The 19,587-nt window shown below is 54.6% G+C and overlaps 1 protein-coding gene across 1 annotated transcript in view; it reads left to right on the forward strand.

Annotated features, from left to right (window-relative positions):
* HCN4 (hyperpolarization activated cyclic nucleotide gated potassium channel 4) overlaps positions 1–19,587 on the forward strand; it is a 72,659-nt gene that overhangs the window by 48,412 nt on the left and 4,660 nt on the right. Inside the window, exons 8-10 of the mRNA XM_011967127.1 lie at positions 3,108–3,531; positions 14,516–14,677; positions 17,043–17,261. Of these exons, the coding sequence (XP_011822517.1) occupies positions 3,108–3,531; positions 14,516–14,677; positions 17,043–17,261 (805 nt within the window). The remainder of the gene's footprint in view (positions 1–3,107; positions 3,532–14,515; positions 14,678–17,042; positions 17,262–19,587) is intronic.

A 19,587-nucleotide genomic window follows, 5' to 3' on the forward strand; every position in this document is an offset into this window, starting at 1 on the left:
GGCTTTCGGAGATCTGTGCAAGCATCTGGCAAGGAGTAAGGAAAGGTAGTCCAGGAAGCCAAGGGCAGCTCCCAAAACCCAACCCCTCTCGCCTCCTCCAGAAGCACTTTCCTGGCCTCACCCTTCTAGGCCACCGGGATACCATTTTTATGGATACCTGGGCTCATTTGGATGGTTTCTTACACCATTGCCCAATTGCCTTCTATCCAAGCCTTGTGCTCTGACCAGACCATGAGTCTCTGGAGGTGAGGGCATCTGTGTGCTGAGGCAAATAGGTCTGTCATCTGATTGCTGGGGGCACATGTGCATGCATGTATATATGTGCATATGGCCTCAAAGGCAAGCCCTTGCCTCTTGCTACTGACTCTCCTGGGTCTATTACAGGCTCCTCTGTGATCCCACTCCTAGCAGATGTTTTGCTCTGGCTCTTCTCTGGGAGATTTGATCTTCCTACCTCTTACCTCTTTCCTGCAAATTTATTGATTTGAATGATTTATGTACTCGTTTCATAACATAGCTGGGCATAGGTCAGAGCATTTGACAGAAATCAGTTGATTTCCTCCTTATGACAGTGCTGCTAGTCAGGTACTGTGGTTATCCTCATTGAGCAGATAAGAAAACGGAGGTGTGGCATGGTAAGGTGACTTGCTAGTAAACCATGGAGCAGGAATCGAACCCAGGTTGGCTGACTCCAGGGCCCATCCCTCCTCCCACCATATTATACTGTCCAGCAGCTCTCTGATGTTCCAGGGTAGTGGTTTGTGGGAAAGAATGATCCAGGATCCCGACCCCAGCCCAGATCGAGTGCTGGAAATATCCCTGAGCATCTGGAAGCTCAAGATTGAAACCATTAGTCAGAGTGCGAGGAAATGGGTGTTTTTGCCTTATGCAATTTGGTTTTATGAAGACCACTAAATGCAAACATTCTCCTGTTAATTACTGTCTCAAATTTGGACTGTAATTGAGGGAACGAGAGCTGGGGAGAGTGTAGAAACCCGTTGGAGTGGCAGGCCCGCCCGAGTCAGCATTCCCAGCCGCCTTGCATCCGCTCTGTTAATTTTAGAAACTCCTCTAGCCTGGGTGTATTATTAGCTTTATGTACAGAGGGCCACATGGCCCTCAGTGGCCTTTCTATGCACAGTTAAAAAAATTTGTTTTCTTTTGTTTTTCCCAAGAGATTAAATGAAGAGGGATGACAGCAGAGTGTATAGAGGGGTGTTTGTGCGCTGTGCATGTGAATGGGGATACCTGCATGTGGCATCTAATGAGTGTACACAGCTGTCTTTGAGTGAGCTCCATGTGGCTGGGTAGAGCATGCATGGCTCTAGGGCACCCCATAGGTGCTGAAACCATTCTCCTGGGGCCCATGACTCATTAGCAGATGTGCTGTATTCTTTGTAGTGAAGTGTGAAGCTGAGGGTGGGTCCTCAGGCCTTAGTTGGGTTCTCTCAGCTGGCATACGGGTACTGGGGCCACAGGAGGGAGTGGTGGGTCATGGGATAGAGTGAAGCTGAAGTTGGCCTCTTGGCATCCAGCCTTATCCCCCATAAGGCCCTGTCTTGAGGCTGTGGAGAGCTTGGCTTTCAAAGGAGCTGCAGAAAGCTGACTCTCTGGAAACTGCCCTTCGCCACGCAGCGTGATGTAGGACAGCCATCTCACCCACCTTCAGCGAAACAGGTCCTACCCTCTCCTTGACTCACAGCCCCATTTTGAGTCTGGCAAACAAACGAACAATTTGCTCTGAAGTAATTTCTTTGCAACCTGGAACTCTGCAGGCAGGGGCACTTTGGTTTACAGTGAGACCCTCTGAAGACTCCAGGAAAGCTTATCGCTTTCTTTCCCACTTCCTTCCTCCCGGCTTCCCTGCAGTAAAGAATCAAAGATGGTAGGAAAGTTATTTCTCCTGGGAGAAGACATGCTTATTTCTGCGTGACTTAATACCTTTATCTGTTATTGTGTAAACGTCTAAATTAATAGCAGAGGGAGACACCCCTGCAGTGCAAGTTTTTGGTCTTGGGGCCAGCCCTGGTATGGCTGGTACTTGGGCAGGGTCCCTGGGAACAATTGGCCATGCCTTCTGGATTGGGGTCTTGGCCACCTGTGTTGTTTCACACTCCAGAAGGCCCCCTGCTTGATGAGTTGGGAGAAACCCAGCGCAGACCTGTGAGTTGGCATTGTGCCTCCTCCTCATGCTGCTCAACTTCTCTGAGGCTTTGCCCTGAGGCTCCCTCTACGAACGACTTGAAGGTGCCTGAGGCCTTAGGAGAAATTATTCTGGAGGCCCCGGGCTGGTCTCTTTCTATCACATTGAGTGGTACCTCACTAGTGCCTGAAATCCCCCCATTAATTCTTGTTTTGAAGCTATCTCTCCCCCTCCACACCCCCACGTTAGGATGCAAACCTCTGAGGGAAGGAGATGGTCAGACATTTTCTGATTATAGGGGAGTGGACTAAAGGGAGATGCCAGAGAACCAGTGTGGGAGAGGGCCAGATCAGAATGATAGGATTCATTACACAGTGAGGAAACTGAGGCCCAGAGTAGGGAGGCCCTATTGGATGTCACACAACATGTTGATGACAAAGCTGGGGCTGGAGCCTGGGCCTCCTGCCTCCCAGGCGCCTGAGTTGTGTCTGCACCTCCCCTGCTCTTTGGTCATGGTCTGTGGAATGTCTCCCTGACAGCCCGTCTCAAGCCACAGCTGACCCTCAGGGAGGATGGGGCAGCCTCACCTGAGCCTGGGGTGGTGTGGGGTGAGCTGCTCCTTTTGCTGAAACAGCCTCTTGCTTCTCTCTGAGTGTCACTGATTTGCATTTCAGCCTGACTCTCACTATGGGGTGGGGATGGGAGGAGGAAGCTTGTTGTTGGGGGTTGTGGGAACTCACAGAAGGGCAGCACGGAGGGTATCCTTAGTGAATGAAGAGCCTCTTGCTGTGTCATTCCCTGTGCTAGTCTTCACATCTTGCCCTGGTACCCATGTGCCTATCTTCCTGTCTCGGAACCTGCCAAGACTTCTCTCTCCCAGATGCTGTCCCTCAGATCTTCCTCCCTTAGTCTGTAACTTGTCCTCTCTATCCTCCTGGCGACTGACCCCTGTGTCTCTGGGCAGATTTTACTGGGACCTGACCATGCTGCTGCTGATGGTGGGAAACCTGATCATCATTCCTGTGGGCATCACTTTCTTCAAGGATGAGAACACCACACCCTGGATTGTCTTCAATGTGGTGTCAGACACATTCTTCCTCATCGACTTGGTCCTCAACTTCCGCACAGGGATCGTGGTGGAGGACAACACAGAGATCATCCTGGACCCACAGCGGATTAAAATGAAGTACCTGAAAAGCTGGTTCATGGTAGATTTCATTTCCTCCATCCCCGTGGACTACATCTTCCTCATTGTGGAGACACGCATCGACTCAGAGGTCTACAAGACTGCCCGGGCCCTGCGCATCGTCCGCTTCACGAAGATCCTCAGCCTCTTACGCTTGTTACGCCTCTCCCGCCTCATTCGATATATTCACCAGTGGGAAGAGGTGAGTGGTCAGTGCAAACCTCTTGGGGGAAAGGCCACTCCCCACAGAGGGAGTGAGGAACTGGCAGGGAACCTCAGATAATTGAACATGGGCTGTCAGATTGTGGCAGGCACACCTGCTCTAAGAGGACAAATACTAGTAATTTCTTGACTTCTTATGTGCTGGATACTTTACATGCAGTATCTCAGTGAAGTCTGTAACAGCTATAGAGGGAACCATATAGGTACATGTATATACTCATTTTTCACATGAAGAAACAGAGAGACAGGAAGATTAAGTGACTTATACAAGGTTGCATGATTAGTAATTTGTGAGCCTGGAATGTGAACTTAAGCCGATCACCTCCAGAGCCCACATTATTAACCACTGCGTTATGTTGTAGGGTTTGTAAATCCATAAGCTTGTTGGGGACAGGCAGGGAAAAGGGATGGGGTGAAAAGGGCCAGTTGGGGAACAGTAGACAGTGTGGTGGATGAGAAGAACTAGAGAACATCTCCGTCTATATTGGATGGCCTCTATGCAGCTCCAGCTAAATTTTGTTCAAGTGGGAATGGGCCCAGGGTTGCTAGTTCTACAGCATTATGAGAAACGGAAATCTGGATTTTTGTACAAATTTTGTTGGCAACTATCTTAGTTTGGGTTCTTCCTGAGCAGACCCTGAGACAAAGATTTGCATGAAAGTGATGTTTTTGGGATGCATTCCCAGGAAAATCTGGTAAGGGGGTGGGGGAGAGGGACAGGGAAAGGCAGAAAGCCAAGCAGTAGTTGGACATTGGAGGGTGTTCTGTGGAGGGCTGTTTGCCTCAGCCCTGTGGGATCCGAGGATAGTGTGCGCCACACCTTGGAGCTGTCCCAGTCAGGGCAAGGGAGTTAGAATGTTTATATCCCCTTACCTGTCAGTCACTGGTTCAAGGCACTGCTAGCCCTCAGCACTTGCAGCCAAAGCAGTTTCCAGCAGCCCGGGCAGGCCTCTGACAAAACGTGCGGCCACTGGCTGTAGAGAGTGAAATCACGCAGGCAGGCTAGAGTCTTGTGTTCAGATACTGTAAAGGGATCCTAGGGGCTGTGAACACTGGCTCCAGGAGGAAAATAAAACATTGAAAAAGAACTGGGCGGGCCAGCTCCGTTCTGAACAAACTTCACTCATCCATGGGCTGAAGCAGTCGTCTGCAGCAGAGGAGCTAAGGGCTTTGCTGGGAGGAAGAGCAGCTGACCTTGCCAAGTGCTTCAGTCTGTGTCTGCCACCCACCCAGGTTACATGACTTGGCAGCAGTGGCAGGCAGGCCAGCCTGGAGGGCCCACTCTCTGTGAGATAGCCCACCTTGGGGCTGGGCAGTCTGTGGGTGGAACAAGCTTCCATGGAGGGCCATTTCCTGCTCCATCCCTGTGCCGTGTGGCTGACTTCCCAGCCTCCAGGACCCCTGCTTGCCTGGGCAGAAGTTCCCATGCTCAGGACATGAAGCCCCCTACCCTCACCCCCAACAGCAGCCTGGGCCTCGGCTGGCAGCCCCTGTGGCTGATGGTAGAGGCACGGGCAGATTCAGGTCAGAGGCGTCATGAACACATGTGCCACGGGAGAAGTGTGTGCACCAGTTTGGCAGCATCGCTCCATGGCAGAAATTCTCTTTGGCTTGGCAAATTTGCATTACTGATGCTAACAGATAGGGGCCGTGACTCTCCCAACGTCATGCAGTTAGACCTCTGGTAGAACTGGGGCAGAATCCAGCTAGCTTTCTTGGCCCCCAGCACATAGTGTGGGCTGTCCCACCCCGGTGTAGTGGAATGGCACTTTTAAGACCCAAGTTAAAATCTGGCTCCACGCTGCCTAGCATGTAGCTTTGGGTCCACTTTGCCTCTCTGTGCCTCAGTCTCTTTATCTGCAAAATGGGTGTAAGTTGTACCTGATGTTTATAAAGCCTTAGCATGAAGCCTGCTGCAGAAGAACTGTTTAATATGTGTCCCTCCTGGCCAGGCGTGGTGGCTCACGCCTATAATCCTAGCACTTTTGGAGGCCAAGATGGATAGATAGCTTGAGGCCAGGAGTTCAAAACCAACCTGGCCGACATGATGAAACTGTGTCTCTACTAAAAATACAAAAAAATTAGCTGGGTGTGGTGGTGGGCGCCTGTATATTTATGATATATACACACACACACACACACACACACACAGATACACACACACCTCCCTCCCCACCAAGTTGTCTTAGTAACATTTCTTTGGTTCCTCACACCTAGCTGGCAAGAGAAACAGGGCAAGATTTATGATCCTCATATGTCAAGTGAGGAAACTGAAGATCCGAAAGGCCAGCCGCCCCAGTGGTAGGGCTTTTGGCCTAGGCCTCCTGTCTCCCGGTTCCATGCACTTCCCGCTTTCTCAGATGGCAAGAGAATGACTTTGATTCTATGATTGTTTCCTTTCATGGCTGGGGTGCCTCCATGGGGGACTGGACTTCATTCAGTCCTGCAAGTGCTTGCCGGGCACCCACCTGTGCTGTCCTGGGTCGGGGCTGGGATCAAAGCACTAGGATGACCACTAGCAGAGAGTGGGAGGGCAGCGGCAGGGGAGGAGATCTGTGCAACAGGTCGAGTTGGAGGTGCCTGTGGGACAGAGATGTGCAGAGATGTGGCAGATGGTCTGAGCTGAGGGCTAAGAGGGGACAGTGACTCTGGAGGGTGGCGGCTGGGTCCACGCTGAGGGACTGTGAAAGAAGGATGGAGGCGTGTTTCCCCTTATGCCCTGACACACTTGTCTCCTGGTTTCCGTCCCAGGTGGAAATGTAGGACAGGTTGGCTCCCTCAGACCCTGAGAAACCCCCAACCTTCTGCATGTCTTGGACCCACAGCTAGACTGCCAGGAAAAGCAGAGACATGCCAGCTCCTTCCCTCCACTGGCATCCATTTGTGTCTCCAGGCCTCAGCCTCCCAGGGGCCAACCTTACTCCTCCAGGGCCTGGGGGCTGTGGTCTTTTGTAGGAGCTGGCAGAGATGCCAGAGGCTGGACAGGGTGAGTCCTGGGTTGGAGCTAAGCTTGTCTTTCACGTCCCCACATTACGCATCCTGGGAGGTCAGGCCCAGGGCTCCTGTGCCCACTGCCACCCTGGCCTAGCCACCCTCTTGGGCACCCAGAACTGGTCAGGTGTGGTCCTGGCCTTTCTCTGGGGGAGGCAGAGGCCCCAGGACACCTTGGGTCAGGCCTCTGAACTAGACATGCCGCCCCATCTCATGTGCAGGAAGGAGATCCCAGGAGGCCAGATGGATGACTCTCAACCTTCCACACGCAAACCTTTCTCTCTCCTATCAGCTGGGGAGAAAATTGCTTTGAGCTAGTTTCTGCCGGGCACACCGCCCAGCCTAGGGCTCTCACTGGACCCCTGAGATTGGACTGGAGTTTCCCAGCTGGCCCCAGGAACCCTGTCTCCAGGACCATAGCCGGCCACTCCAGCCCAGGGGCATCTCCCACCTCCGCTTGGCCCAGAGGCAGCAGCAGAAAGACCATTTGAAGCCCTAGGTCCGTGTGAGAGCTGAGGAGAGGCGTATTTAGCACAGAAAACCCTGGCCTAATCTCCTTTTTCAAGTCCGTCTATGAATCTCTTTCCTCCTTTGGGCCTCAGTTTCCCCACTTGTCAGGTACATGCTGATGTTCTCTGAAGCCGTGGCTCCCTGGGGCCCAGTCCCCAGCTCCCATCTGCCTTGGCAAGATTCATGTTAGCTGATCCTGAAGACCTTGTTGTAGCTCACAGGATGCGAAGGAGGATCCCTGCGGTGGGGCTGGGGAGCTTGCCTCCCACAGACTGGGGAAAGTTTGCCCCAGGCTGCCTGGTGAAGCTGCAAGAAGCTAGACCTCTGACCCCAGGCTTCAACTGCCTCCCCCAGCCGGGCCCAGAACAGGCGCCCAGGAGATCTCCTAAGTGTTGGTGGCAGTCAGGCAGTCTTGCGAGTCAGCGTGAGTGGAGTGGTCTAGGGCAGGTATGGACCGCCATCTTGGAGGACGTCAGCCTCTTGCCTCCATCCTGGGTGATCTGGGTCAGCAGACTCCCTCCTGAGCCTCTCCAGCCACGCCTCTTCCCTCCCTCCCTCCGAGGTGTGAGCTTATTCCAGGCATGGAGGCTATTGTTAGAAACCACGGTTACCCCTCTTTGGATGTTACCCTGCAAGGCCCAGCACTCCAGTGACCCATCCCAGAAGCCTCTCCTCTTCCTCAGCAACCTGAAGTGGCCAAAGAGGGGCTGGAGGCAGGAGGCCAGCTGGGGCTGCTGTGTGGCCTCTGATGAGTCCCCTTGTCCTGTGGGCCTTGGTTGCCTCATCTCAGAATCAGGTGCTTGGCATCTGCGAGAAGTGATGACATGAGGAGAGGTCCTGGGGCGTGGGTACTGGCCCTGTCTCCTGCACCCAGGAAGGGACCTGGCATGACCCTCAGTGCAGCTGCCTTCAGGCTGCACCCGGGATGCATATGCAGCAGCCTGTTCTGCCAGGCCTGGGGTTGTTGTCTTCAATGCAGACACTTGTTCTTGAGACACAGGTGGAAGTTGTTCTTCCATGAGGAGAAAGCGAATCCAGAGGAGGGGATTCAATCAGGCCCCAGGAAGAGGCCTTGGTGGAAACAGAGCAGCCTGACCTCTCATTTCTGGTCTCCCGTCGGAACTGAGAAATCAGCTCTTTGTTTGGAGGGCTGGGAAAGAGAGGGAAGGAAAGGAACCAACATGTCCTGAGTGCCTACCATGTGCCAGTGGTGGCTATGATCTCACCTGACCCCTGTGATAGCCCTGAGAGCTGGCAATTACTGACCCATTCCACAGATGAGGAAACTGAGGCTCAGGGTGGAAAAGGCAGTTTCCACCCAAGGTGAAAGATGTGTGGCTCTGTCCTTGCACTGCAGGTGAGAAACTGCAGAAAGTGTGAGAGCAGGGCTTCCCCAAGTTCCATGTGTGGCAGAGTGAGCTGCCTGGACCACCTGACTGGCAAGGCTTGCAGTGGCCTGGAAATGAAGGTGCTCAACCCCTGCAGTCAGAACCAACATCGTAAGAGGGAGTTCTAATGAAATATAAAGAGCAAGGCAAATATTTGCCTGGTGCAACTGACTCTCAGGTGGCCTGTGGCCCCAGCCAACAGTGGGGACACACCAGTGTTTAGCAGCCTCTCCCAGCAACGTCCAGCCTTGTTCTCAGCAACCACGTCCTGGGTGCTGGAGAGTGGTACAGGTGAGGTGAGTGTCCTCAAATCTAGGCTACCCCCTAACCTGAATGGATTTGCCCCCACCAGCTCTTCCCAGGCGGCTCAGACTGTGCATTGTTGGTGCTTCAGCTTTGTGGTGTCTAAACACCATCTGAAACAAGCCTCTCCAGCCCTCCCACCTGCACCCACCACCCCAGTGCCCACACTGCTCCTCACCGCAGTCCCAGGCTTCACCACCACCACGCTCTCAGTAGGACGTGGAAGTCTGCGTCCCCTGCAGGAGAAGGCACCTTGGTTATTCCCACAGGGACAAGGGCAGGTTCCCTGTGGGCTGCATCTGCCCAGAGCGGGTACCTTTTTGTTCTTCCACCGTCTACACTAGCAGGAGCCCTGCTGACCACCATCATTCTCGTCACTGTCACCATCGCCTTCACCCTCATCGCGAAGCCCTTCTCAGTTCCTGAAACCTTACCACGTGCTCTGTGCCATGTTCATTGCTGAGATCACAATAAAGGCAAAATTAGACAAGGACCTGATCTTAGAAGAAAAGGAGTAATGAAAAGAAAAAGGTAATACAGAAGGAAAGGAAGTCATTGAAGGAAAACGTGCCACCCTCGATGCTGTGTCTTTAAGGCCCAGCATGATCTGTCCAAAGGAGCAGTTACTGTGGCCTGTGACAGTCTGGGACTCTTTCTAGCCATGCCTGGAGACTTCCCTGAGCTCCCATATGGTACCCACTCATTCATTTAGATGTACCCACATGTATTCAGGCAATCAGCAGACATGTTTGATGCCTGTTTGTGCTAAGCATGGAGGAACACAGAAGTGAGAAATAGAGCAGAGCCCTGCCTCACGCAGCAGCATGCAAGCCAGTGACTGTCATTTCAGATGGTGAGAACTCCGGGAAGAAGAAAATATATCAGGGCGAAGAGTCACGGTGAGAAAGGGAAGGGAGGGCCCTTGGCTGTGTCACACACAGAGATCCAGTGTCCTTCCTTTCCATGGAAGTGGCTTTTGAGCCAAGACAGGATGACAAGAAGGAGCTGGAGGCAGCACGCAGGCAGATGGAAGAGCAAGCCCAGTACTGAGGGCCTGGGGCAAGCGTGAACTGGCCTGGGGCGTTCAAGGACACCTCTGTGGCCAGAGATGGCCTTGGGCAGAGTCGGGGAGGCTGGTAGTTGGGAGCCAGGATGCTGAGGGCCACAGTCGGCAGTTGGAGTGTATTCACGGGGGCAGTGGGAAGTCATTGGAAGGTTTATGGTAAGAGGGTGACATGTTCTGATTTATGTCTCCAAGAGGTCTTTCTAGCTGCTTGGTGGAGAATGGCTTGGAGGGGTGGGGAGCCTCATCAAGAGATAGGGCCGTCATCTTGGGGATGTTTAGATTGGGGTCATATTGGGATTGGAGGGAAGTAAATGGCTTTGAGATGTCCACTTTGGCAGTAGAGCCAAAACCACCTGGATTGCTGGTGGATGGGATGTGGGGAGGGGTGAGACACACAGCTGGCTGTTGGGTTTTTGTTGCTCAGCCTCACAAACAGCGGCACCAGTTGTGAGATGGAAACAGGTTTTGGATGTGTCATGTAGAGATAGACCGAGACAGCTGGACATATGAGCCAATTTGTGTTACTCTTAGAGTCCACCTGTGTGTCTCAGGCATGACAGAAGCAAGGAACTGGGGTATCCCAGGGTTTGAAAGAGGAGCACAGGGAAGGTTGCCTCCGGCAGAGGAGGAGCATTGGCGACCTCCACAGCCCCTTGTGATGGGGGCAACACAGTTGCATCCTGGGGAGCCCTTTAGCCAGGGAGACCCCACTCAGGGTGCTTCCAGAGATGCCCTAGACTTTGATACCCTCCGCAACTAAAGAGACTTTCAGCAGAATTCCTGCTGCCCTGACAAGCCAGGGGTGGGAGGAGAACGGCATGCTTGCGGCTGTGGGCTCTGCTACCAGCTGTGCTGTCCAGCCCCACAGCAACATCTGGGCTGCTCAGAGCCTGAACCAGCCTCTCTACTGACCTCCCCATTGTGCCCTGCTTGCCTTGCTCTGTTGCTGGGTTTCTATATACATGTTCCCAAGTCCCTTTCCTGGGTGTGGCTTCCTTCCCCAGCCAGACTGTGAGCTCTGGGCAAGCAAGGGCAAGACTTTCCTCCCTGCCCCATAGGGAAGGGGCTTTCTTGGGTACTGACACAGGCTGATTTCCAGGGGACATGGCATAGACATTTGGGTCTCCCTGAGGGTACTGCCAGGAAAGAAGGGAAGAAAGGCCCCACTGGCCCACACTCCGGAGGGCTCCTCTTCTCACAGTGAGGAGTCTGGGGGCTCTTTGCAGCTCTTTTTTGACCACACTTGAGTACCCAGCCTTCCTGGCGCAGACACCTCTAAGCTTGCTGCCAGGGCCTGTGCAGGGCCCTTCCCAGGCTGTGTCCTGAGGGGACCATCCTGCCTCTATGCCCACCCCTTGACCCACTTACAAGTGACTGTTCACAGGAGTGGCATGGATGTGGCTTGGCTGTGGGCCAGGGTCCCCTGCTGGGGGGCACAGTCAGGGAAGAGAAGGGAGGTGGGCTGTGCTCTGGAGTGGTTTTCTAAGAGCTCTCATTTCAAGCCTGACCCTCCAGGGCGTTATGATGGTGCCTTCTGTCAAGGTAGGAGAACAGAATATATTTTCCTTTGTTGGCTTGACTTACGACTTTATCCAAATCTGTGGCTTGTGGAACTTGATTTGCGCCTTGTCCTGGACTCTCCAACCCTGGGGCAGGCCTGCCTCATTACCCCAGCTCAGCACTAGGCCATGTGCCTCGGGGAGGCTGCCGTTCTGCCCCGATGGGCCCCCGTCTCTGCCTTCTGCGCCCTTGGCCTCCTGCACAGCTTTCCTGTCTGTGGCAGAGGGCTGGGTTCTGAAGGCTGGTGTCTCAGTCAGCTCAGGCTGTGACAACATAAACACCAGAGGCTGGGGGACTGAAATAACAAACACTGCTTCCCACAGCTCTGGAGGCTGGAAGTCTGGGTTGAGAGTGCCAGCACGGGGGCTTCTGGTGAGGCCTTCTTTTTTTCTTTTTCTTTTTTTTGACTTGTAGATGGCTGCCTTCTCCCTGTGCCCTCACAGGACAAAGAGAGATCATCTCTGGTCTCTTTTTATAAGGGCACTCATCCCACTCATGGGGTGCTAACTTCATGACCTGATGATCTTCCGAAGACCTCATCTCCAAATGCCATCACATCCAGGGCTAGGAATTCAACATAGGAATGTGGGAGGGACACAAAAGTGCAGTCCTTAGCAACTGGGAAGTGAAGGAGCTTAATAATAATGACCCCACCCTTGCATCTGTGATGGGTGTGCAGAGAGCACTTTGTTAGCTAGTTTAATTCACAAGCAGCCTTGCAAAGCAGGGGGCAGATGTCTAGCTTGTTTGCGGGGGAAGCTGAGTTGTGGTGGTGGGGAGGCAGGTGTGGAGGATGGCCGGCTCTGAGACTGTGAATGGTGCTGTGCCACTCGCCCTCCCCAAGCCCCTGGTGTCTTAGCTCAGACACCAGAGAGTTGGGCGAGCTGGGGAGCTAGTGGCATCCTGGACAACCAAGACTTAGAAAGGTTAGGATTTGCCCAAGGTCATAGACATGTCACATTCACCTAAGTGTTAAGGAGGCAAAAGTGGGATCTTCCCCCCAGCTGGTGCTGGGGGCTCTGGTGCTCAGGGACCTGCAGGGGAGAGCCTCATGGTCTCAGGACACAGGTGCCTGAGCACAACCAGACGCAGAGAATGGACCAGAGACACTAGCTTCATAATCAGATCTGGTCTGCGTCACAGACCCAGGCTCTAGCCCAGCCACAGACCGGCCTGCTCTCTAGGGCCCACCATTCCTTCCAGGCCATGGCAGATGCTGAACAGTGTCAGCTTAGCCAGGAGCTCAAACGCTGACAGCCCCAGAGCTGGTCTGTGCCCCAGTGGTGCTGGGCTGCAGGGCACACAGCACCGTCTACACCATCGCACTGTTTGCAGGGCCTGGGGAGGCGAGAAGCTGGGAAGTCCCGCTTGGCCTCGGACCCAGCTTGCTGTGTGAATCTGGGCACGTCATTCAGCCACTTTGGGTTTGAGTTGTTTTATCCACAAAATGGAACTACTGAGAGTTACCCTTTCCTCACTAGGTCAATCTAACAATCTAATATGGTGGCTGCAGGCCTCAGAATTGGGCAGACCTGGCTACAACATCTGGCCTTTTCACTGCCACTGTGATCTCGGGCAAGTTCCTTTACTTCTCTGAGCCTTAGTATAAAACAAATGAACAATATCTTCAGCAAAGGATTTTTGTGAGTTTAAATAGAGGATGGCTGTGGAATTTCATGTCCATGGTCAGGTGTGGCACTGTTGTCCCCTCTGTCACCAGGGCCATGGGGAAATGGTGGGGCAAGCTTAAGCTACCAGATCCCGGAAGCTTTCGCTGTCCACTTCATCCTGGGAACACTCCCAGCTTTGCAGCTGGAACCTTCAGGGTCATGCCCTTGATGGGGGCCACAGGTGGGGGTGACTGCAGGTGATGAGCTGTGGACAAAAAGTATTCATCTTTGGTCACTAGCATCAGAACATCCTGCCACTAGCTACAGGGCCGTAGCTGGAAGACCAGTAGACAGGGGCCGACATATCTAGGCTCTGTCTCTTTGGGCCTAGTTTCCACATCTGAAATGGGCTAAAACAAGGCCCCGGGAAAATTGAACCAAACCCCCCCCAAAAAGGGGGACCTTGCCCGGGAAAAAGAAGGAAGGAAGAAAATGGGGGCTGGGTGGCTAGACCCACTCCAAAGTCTCCCAGGCCACAGAGGCAAGGCCAGAGCTTCCAGAGACTTTCCTCTAGACTTGCCTCCACCTCTCCATCCCCCACTGCCCTGTCACCAAGGGGACCCCAGCATGGTAGCTTTGGGAGGGGGGAGCAGGATATGCCTACCTTGGCCCTGTCCAGCTACACTGCAGCCGCCCACTCGGAGCTGCAGGAGTGGAGAGGGGCTGGTGGCAGTGGGCTGGGGTCAAGGGTGCTGTAAAGGAGAGCATTACCCCAAATACATATTAGCCAATCAGGAAGATTAATTATTAATAACAACTTATCAATTAATAATGGTTTGTAATTTATTGAACACTCCTCTACCCATTACTAAGCACTTTATATGTATAATTTACTTCTTTTGACAACTCACTCAGATAAGAATTTTTATCACCATTTTCCAGATGAGAAAACATGATCAGAGAGGTTCAAGGTTACACAGCTAGGAACTGGGTAGGACCTGGGCTTGGGATCAAGGTCTGCCTGAACTTGGGGCCTGTGAGCCTGTGCCGCTTCCTCTGCACTTCCGTGGCTGCCCTGTGTGGGTCTTGAGAATTTAGTGATAGGTTTAGGGAAACACACGCCTGGCATGTCTGTAGACCTTCGTTCCCTGAGGAGCCTCAGGCTGGCAGGCTTTTCTCCCTGGCGTCCTCACACCCCAGGCAAGCTGAGAAAGCGGCTTCTCTGCCCACTTCTGGGCTGCATGGGGCTCCAGGTGTCCTTTCACATGTCCCGATGTCTAGACCTTTCAGGAGGAGCCCCCATCTGTACAGATGCCAGGAGATGTCCCTCTGGGACCCTGCAGCCTGCAGTCTTCCTCTTCCGAGGCCTGGACTGATGCCTTCCCACCCCACCCCCAGCCTGGACTTGCACCGAGCGGGCGCCCTGCAGAGTCCATGCAGAGCAGTGCCCACCACCTGCTCCAGGGCAGAGAAAGGGGCCGCTGGTCCTCCTGGCTGCTCACCTATCCCAGGCAATTTCTCCTCCTCTGCTGGCAGATCTTCCACATGACCTACGACCTGGCCAGTGCCGTGGTGCGCATCGTGAACCTCATCGGCATGATGCTCCTACTCTGCCACTGGGATGGCTGCCTGCAGTTCCTGGTACCCATGCTGCAGGACTTTCCTGATGACTGCTGGGTGTCCATCAACAACATGGTGGTGAGTGCACCTAGCCCGGTTCTCTCTCTAAGCCATAGGCGGGCTCTCCAGAGGTAGGGAGGCGAGATGTGGACTTCCAGCATGTAGGACCCTGAGTGCCGCCCAGAGCTGAGGGGCATGTAGCTCTACCCAGTACAGGCCCAATGGCTTGCTTCCAGTCCAGGAATCCATTCACAGCTCTGGGTTGGGAGCTGGTACCTCCACCTTCTCACAGCCTCCATTGCAACTGCGAGCCTCAGTATTTCATCTTAGTTTTACCAGGGACACTAAGACCTGGGCGGCCTCGGGTTGTATCAGGTGTGGCAATGCTGGGCTGGCAGCTCCTGGCCTCCTGCCTCTGCCCCTTAGAAGCCAAGTCCTTAAAAGCTGAGCCTGAGGCTGGGTGCAGTGGCTCATACCAGTAATCCCAGTGCTTTAGGAAGCCGAGGCAGGAGGATCGCTTCAGCCCAGGAATTGTAAACCAGCCCGAGCAACATAGGGAGACCCCTGACTACAAAAAATAAATAAAATTTATTTTTAAAAGATTAGCCGGGTGTGGTGGCAAGCACATGTGTCCCGGCTATACAGGAGGATCCCTTGAGCTCACTTGCACTTCAGCCTGGGTAACAGAGCAAGATCTTGTCTCAAAATGAATAAATTAATAAAAATAAAAAAACAAAAAGCCGAGCCTAAGAAAACAGACGCCTTTGAGGGTACTATTTGCAGCTCATGCAGACTCCCAGATCATGCGTGGTCACTTTCTACTCCAACAGCAGAGCTAGGCTGCCCCCACCCCCAACATATCCTGGTCTGAGGTGGGGCCCTGATGGGGAGGACAGGCAGGATGGAGGCTGACCCCACCCTATCCCTCCAACCTTGCGAGTGGGTCAGTGTGGGTGGGAGAAGTTGAACTTGGGGCCTTGGAAGCCATAGGGCAAAGTCTTCAGTCCCCTTGTGGATAAGGTGGGCTCCAGGCAGGACAGAAGACACCCTGGATCTATGAGCCCTTCTGGTCTCTGGTGAACCCCTTCCTCTCCCAGGCTCTGTCCCAGTCAGTTTGGTTTGGTCTGAAGGCAAATTCCCAGGGCCCCAGGGGAGGAAAAATCGGCTTTGAAAGAGGTGAAAGAGACCCTGAGGCATCTTTCAGCATCAAACAGGCCTTTACAAAACAGCCTTTTGATGAGCTAAGTGTAAATGAATCGGCCATATGGATTGAATTCCCTGTTCCCAGAGGCTCAGCAGTAAAGGCTGGAAACCCTGACTGAAGGCCACTGGGGGCCTGCCCCTGTTCCCCAAGGCTGGGAACCCAGGCCCCTTCCACTCCTGGGGATCAGCCCTGCTGGTCCCCACTCCAGTCTAGACTGAGCCACCAGACCCAAGGAGCCAGCTCAGCTCTGTTCCGGGCGGTCTGGCTGATCTTGAATATGGCTCGAGGCTCACGGCTCCCACGCCTTCTCATGGGGGCTGCGCCTCTGGCAGGTGCTCTGCGGGCCTGGGTAGGTTTCTACACTGTGGCTCATGCCTCTGCCCTGTGAGCAGAAAGACGCCAGGGAGGTGGCCGATGCTGGCATTCATGTAGTTCAGCTGGCCCTCATCTGGGGCAGTGTCCTCTCTCTGTGAGGGTGGCAGGCCCACACATGCACTAAATTCAAGAGATGGCCCTTCCGATCCCAATGTTCCCACGCTGAGCCTTCCTTGAGACACCGACTGGCTTTGTAGACAAAAATAGCCAAGAGCTTCCCTCCTCCTGTCCCCACGCCTTGTGTGTTCCGGAGAATCTGCCTTGGGGGTAGTGGGAGGAGAACTGGTGGCCGCAGCCCTGGCAGAGGCGGGCAGGGTTCATGCAGGAGGCCAGTTAGCTCACAGCTTTAAGTTTTGCTCACCCAAAATGAGGGCAGTGTTTTTCGGCTCAGTCTGCCAGAGCTTGTACCCCCAGGGGAAGCATATCTGGTTTTATAATTGAGGTCAGTGGGGAAACGGGCTTCACTTGGCAGCTGTTTAGAGGGTAGGGGGTGGAGCTGTTTTAGCAAGGGAAGGACAGCAGGGTGGCTCAGCCCGGGGCCTTTGCCACCCAGCCAGGAGGCTCCAAGCTGCCCCATGGGGGCTGGGCCATGCTGGCTCCCGTACCTTTACTGGCGCTTCCAGGTCTGATCCCTGCCTCCATTGCAAGAGGAAGGCGCAAGAGGGGGACTCGCTGGCAGCACATGCTGCCTCTGTGGGCCTCCTGCCCCTCACCCAAGGCTTTCGGCCAACAGCAAGGTTGGGGAGCCCTGGGCCCAGCCACTGAGAAAGTTAGGTTGAGGTGAGGAGGTGGCAGGGACTTTTCTTGCTAGTGAGAAGGGCCTTCCCTCTCATCCATTGCCCCCATCCATCCGTCTGTCCACAGAACAACTCCTGGGGGAAGCAGTACTCCTACGCGCTCTTTAAGGCCATGAGCCACATGCTGTGCATCGGCTACGGACGGCAGGCGCCCGTGGGCATGTCCGACGTCTGGCTCACCATGCTCAGCATGATCGTGGGCGCCACCTGCTACGCCATGTTCATTGGCCACGCCACTGCCCTCATCCAGTCCCTGGACTCCTCCCGGCGCCAGTACCAGGAAAAGGTAGGTCCACCCAGGGAGGACCTGCACGTTGGTCCCTCCCAAGAGGGAGCACAGGCCACCAGCCAGTGGGGCCCCAGCAGGAACCGCCCTGTTCCCACCCCCTGGGATCGGGACTCCCAGTGTGAGGGAAGAGCAGGAGGAGGGGGACACCTCTGAGATGTGAAGAGTTTCAGCTCCCTGGCCTGGCACCTCCACATGTCTTTTTATCTGTGCCCACCTTCCCCATCTCCGGTGTCACTGGGGCCTGTGGCTCCTGGCTGAGGCCTTGTGCCCTCTGTGCTGCTCCGGTAGGCATTTGACAGTCACCACACCCTTCCTGGCCACTCAGTCGTTCTGCAGGACCACACTCTCGCGGTGTTCCTCCTGCCCCTCTGGCCACTCCCCCGTCCCCCTTTGCTAGCTTCTCTTCCCAGTCACTGCCACTGGAGTCCCCAGTGGCTCAGGCCTCGCCCCGACCCTCCCTGTGTCTGGGGCCCCGGTGCTACGGTTTCACCACCCAGGCCCGCAGGCTCTGCGCCCATCCTCACGCAGTGGGGCCTGTACAGCATCAGCAGCCCCAGCTCATCTCTCAGCTCCAGGTGGTTTATTTCATTCCTCTCTGGACATGTCACACCCCTCTTGTCTGTAATGAGAAGTCCGCCCTGTCCTCTCTACTCCACCCTCTGCTCTTCCCAGACCCCAGGCCAGAGACTAGGAGCCATCCCTGACCTCTCTCTGTCATCAGTGCCTACCTCAAAGCCACAGCTCCTTCTCTGCATCCCAGCCACCCTCCCCCATCACCAGCTTCATCTCTCCCTGGGGTCTCAACAGTAGCCCCCTCACCATGGAGAATGAGTCCTGTGGCTTGGAGTCAGGCCCCCTGGGTCCTGCCCCAGCTTCTCTGCTGCCGAGCTCTGGTGGAGTGTGGGCCTGCGCCTCCGCGGCGTGGGGCCTTGTTTCCTCATCTGCAGGGCGGGGGTGGTACTGGGCATCAGCCCGTGGGGGTTGCAAGTAAGGTCCCCTGTGTTTATCAGCTAGGGAAGTTCTGCCCTGGCTGCTTCCGCTGCACGCCTCACACAGCGGTTGGAGCGGCATCTAAAACACATCAGCCCGATCCTCTCCTTAAAACTCTTCAGGGACTTCACGTTGCTCTGAAGACATATATTCACTCCTAAGCATGTTTTCCCAGCCCGGCATTTGAGGGGCAAAACCAGGTCTCTGCCCTCGTGCTCAGCTCCTGCCCTGGGCCCTGCACCCTTTATTTCAGCCTGGCCAGATGTCTCTCCCCATGCCCGCTCCTGCCGTGGGGCCCAGACACAGGCTTTCACCCTCAACTATCCTCCCCGCTCTCCACCTGACACCCTCTCTGCATCCAACCTCACCTCTTGGAGAAGCCTTCTGTGACCCGGCCAGCTCCTCACCCGTCATGTGACCCCATGGCACCCTCTCCTCCTTCACCACACTCGGCACTCCGGTGATGATGTTATTAACTATAGGCAGCCATCTGTTTAACGTCCACCTTCCCTCTCCAGGCCACGGCTCCATGAGGGGAGGACCCAGTATGTCGTTCTCCATTTTATGCCCCATGCCTGGCATATGGTAGGGTCAGCATTTGTGGATTCATTGCCTACCTGCGGATGACTGACAGGCAGTGTGGAGGTCCAGGTCCCATGATGCCAAGAAGAGAGCTCAGGAGAGCCTGCAGAGCCGGGAGGGAAGGAGAGCTCACCCTGAGGAGGCAGAGGAAGGAGAAGGTGGAAGAGAATTCTAGGCCAGGCATCAGAATGAGCACGAGCATAGGTGTGGTGGCAGAGAAATTAGCCTGGCTAGAACGCAGGGCCCTGGGTTAGAAGGGAGCAGACGGGAAGGGAGGTAAAAAAGGCATCGAGCTAAAAAGATCAGGGCTTAGCCCAGGCCCAGGTGAGGGATCGTTCTGGAGCCAGCACCAGGGCCCAGCCTGTGACTGGGGTGGGTCTCAGCATGTGAGTGGGGCCAGGGCTCAGTGTGTGACCAAGGCTAGGGTTTAGTCTGGGGTCAGGATCAGGGATTAGTATAGAAAAAGCGTTTGGGGCCAGGTGTGGTGGCTCACACCTATAATCGCAGCACTTTGGGAGGCCAAGGCAGGCAGATCACCTGAGGTCAAGAGTCCATGACCAGCCTGGCCAACATGGTGAAACTTCATCTCTACTAAAAGTAAAAAAAAAAAATAGCTAGGCGTGGCAGTACACACCTGTAGTCCCAGCTATTTAGGGAGGCTGAGGCAGGAGAATCGCTTGAACCCAGGAGGCAGAGGTTGCAGTGAGCCAAGATTGCACCACTGCACTCCAGCCTGGGTGACAGAGGGAGA

The sequence above is a fragment of the Mandrillus leucophaeus genome, unplaced genomic scaffold (genome assembly GCF_000951045.1).
Source record: "Mandrillus leucophaeus isolate KB7577 unplaced genomic scaffold, Mleu.le_1.0 Scaffold789, whole genome shotgun sequence".
In the NCBI taxonomy this organism is placed as follows: domain Eukaryota; kingdom Metazoa; phylum Chordata; class Mammalia; order Primates; family Cercopithecidae; genus Mandrillus; species Mandrillus leucophaeus.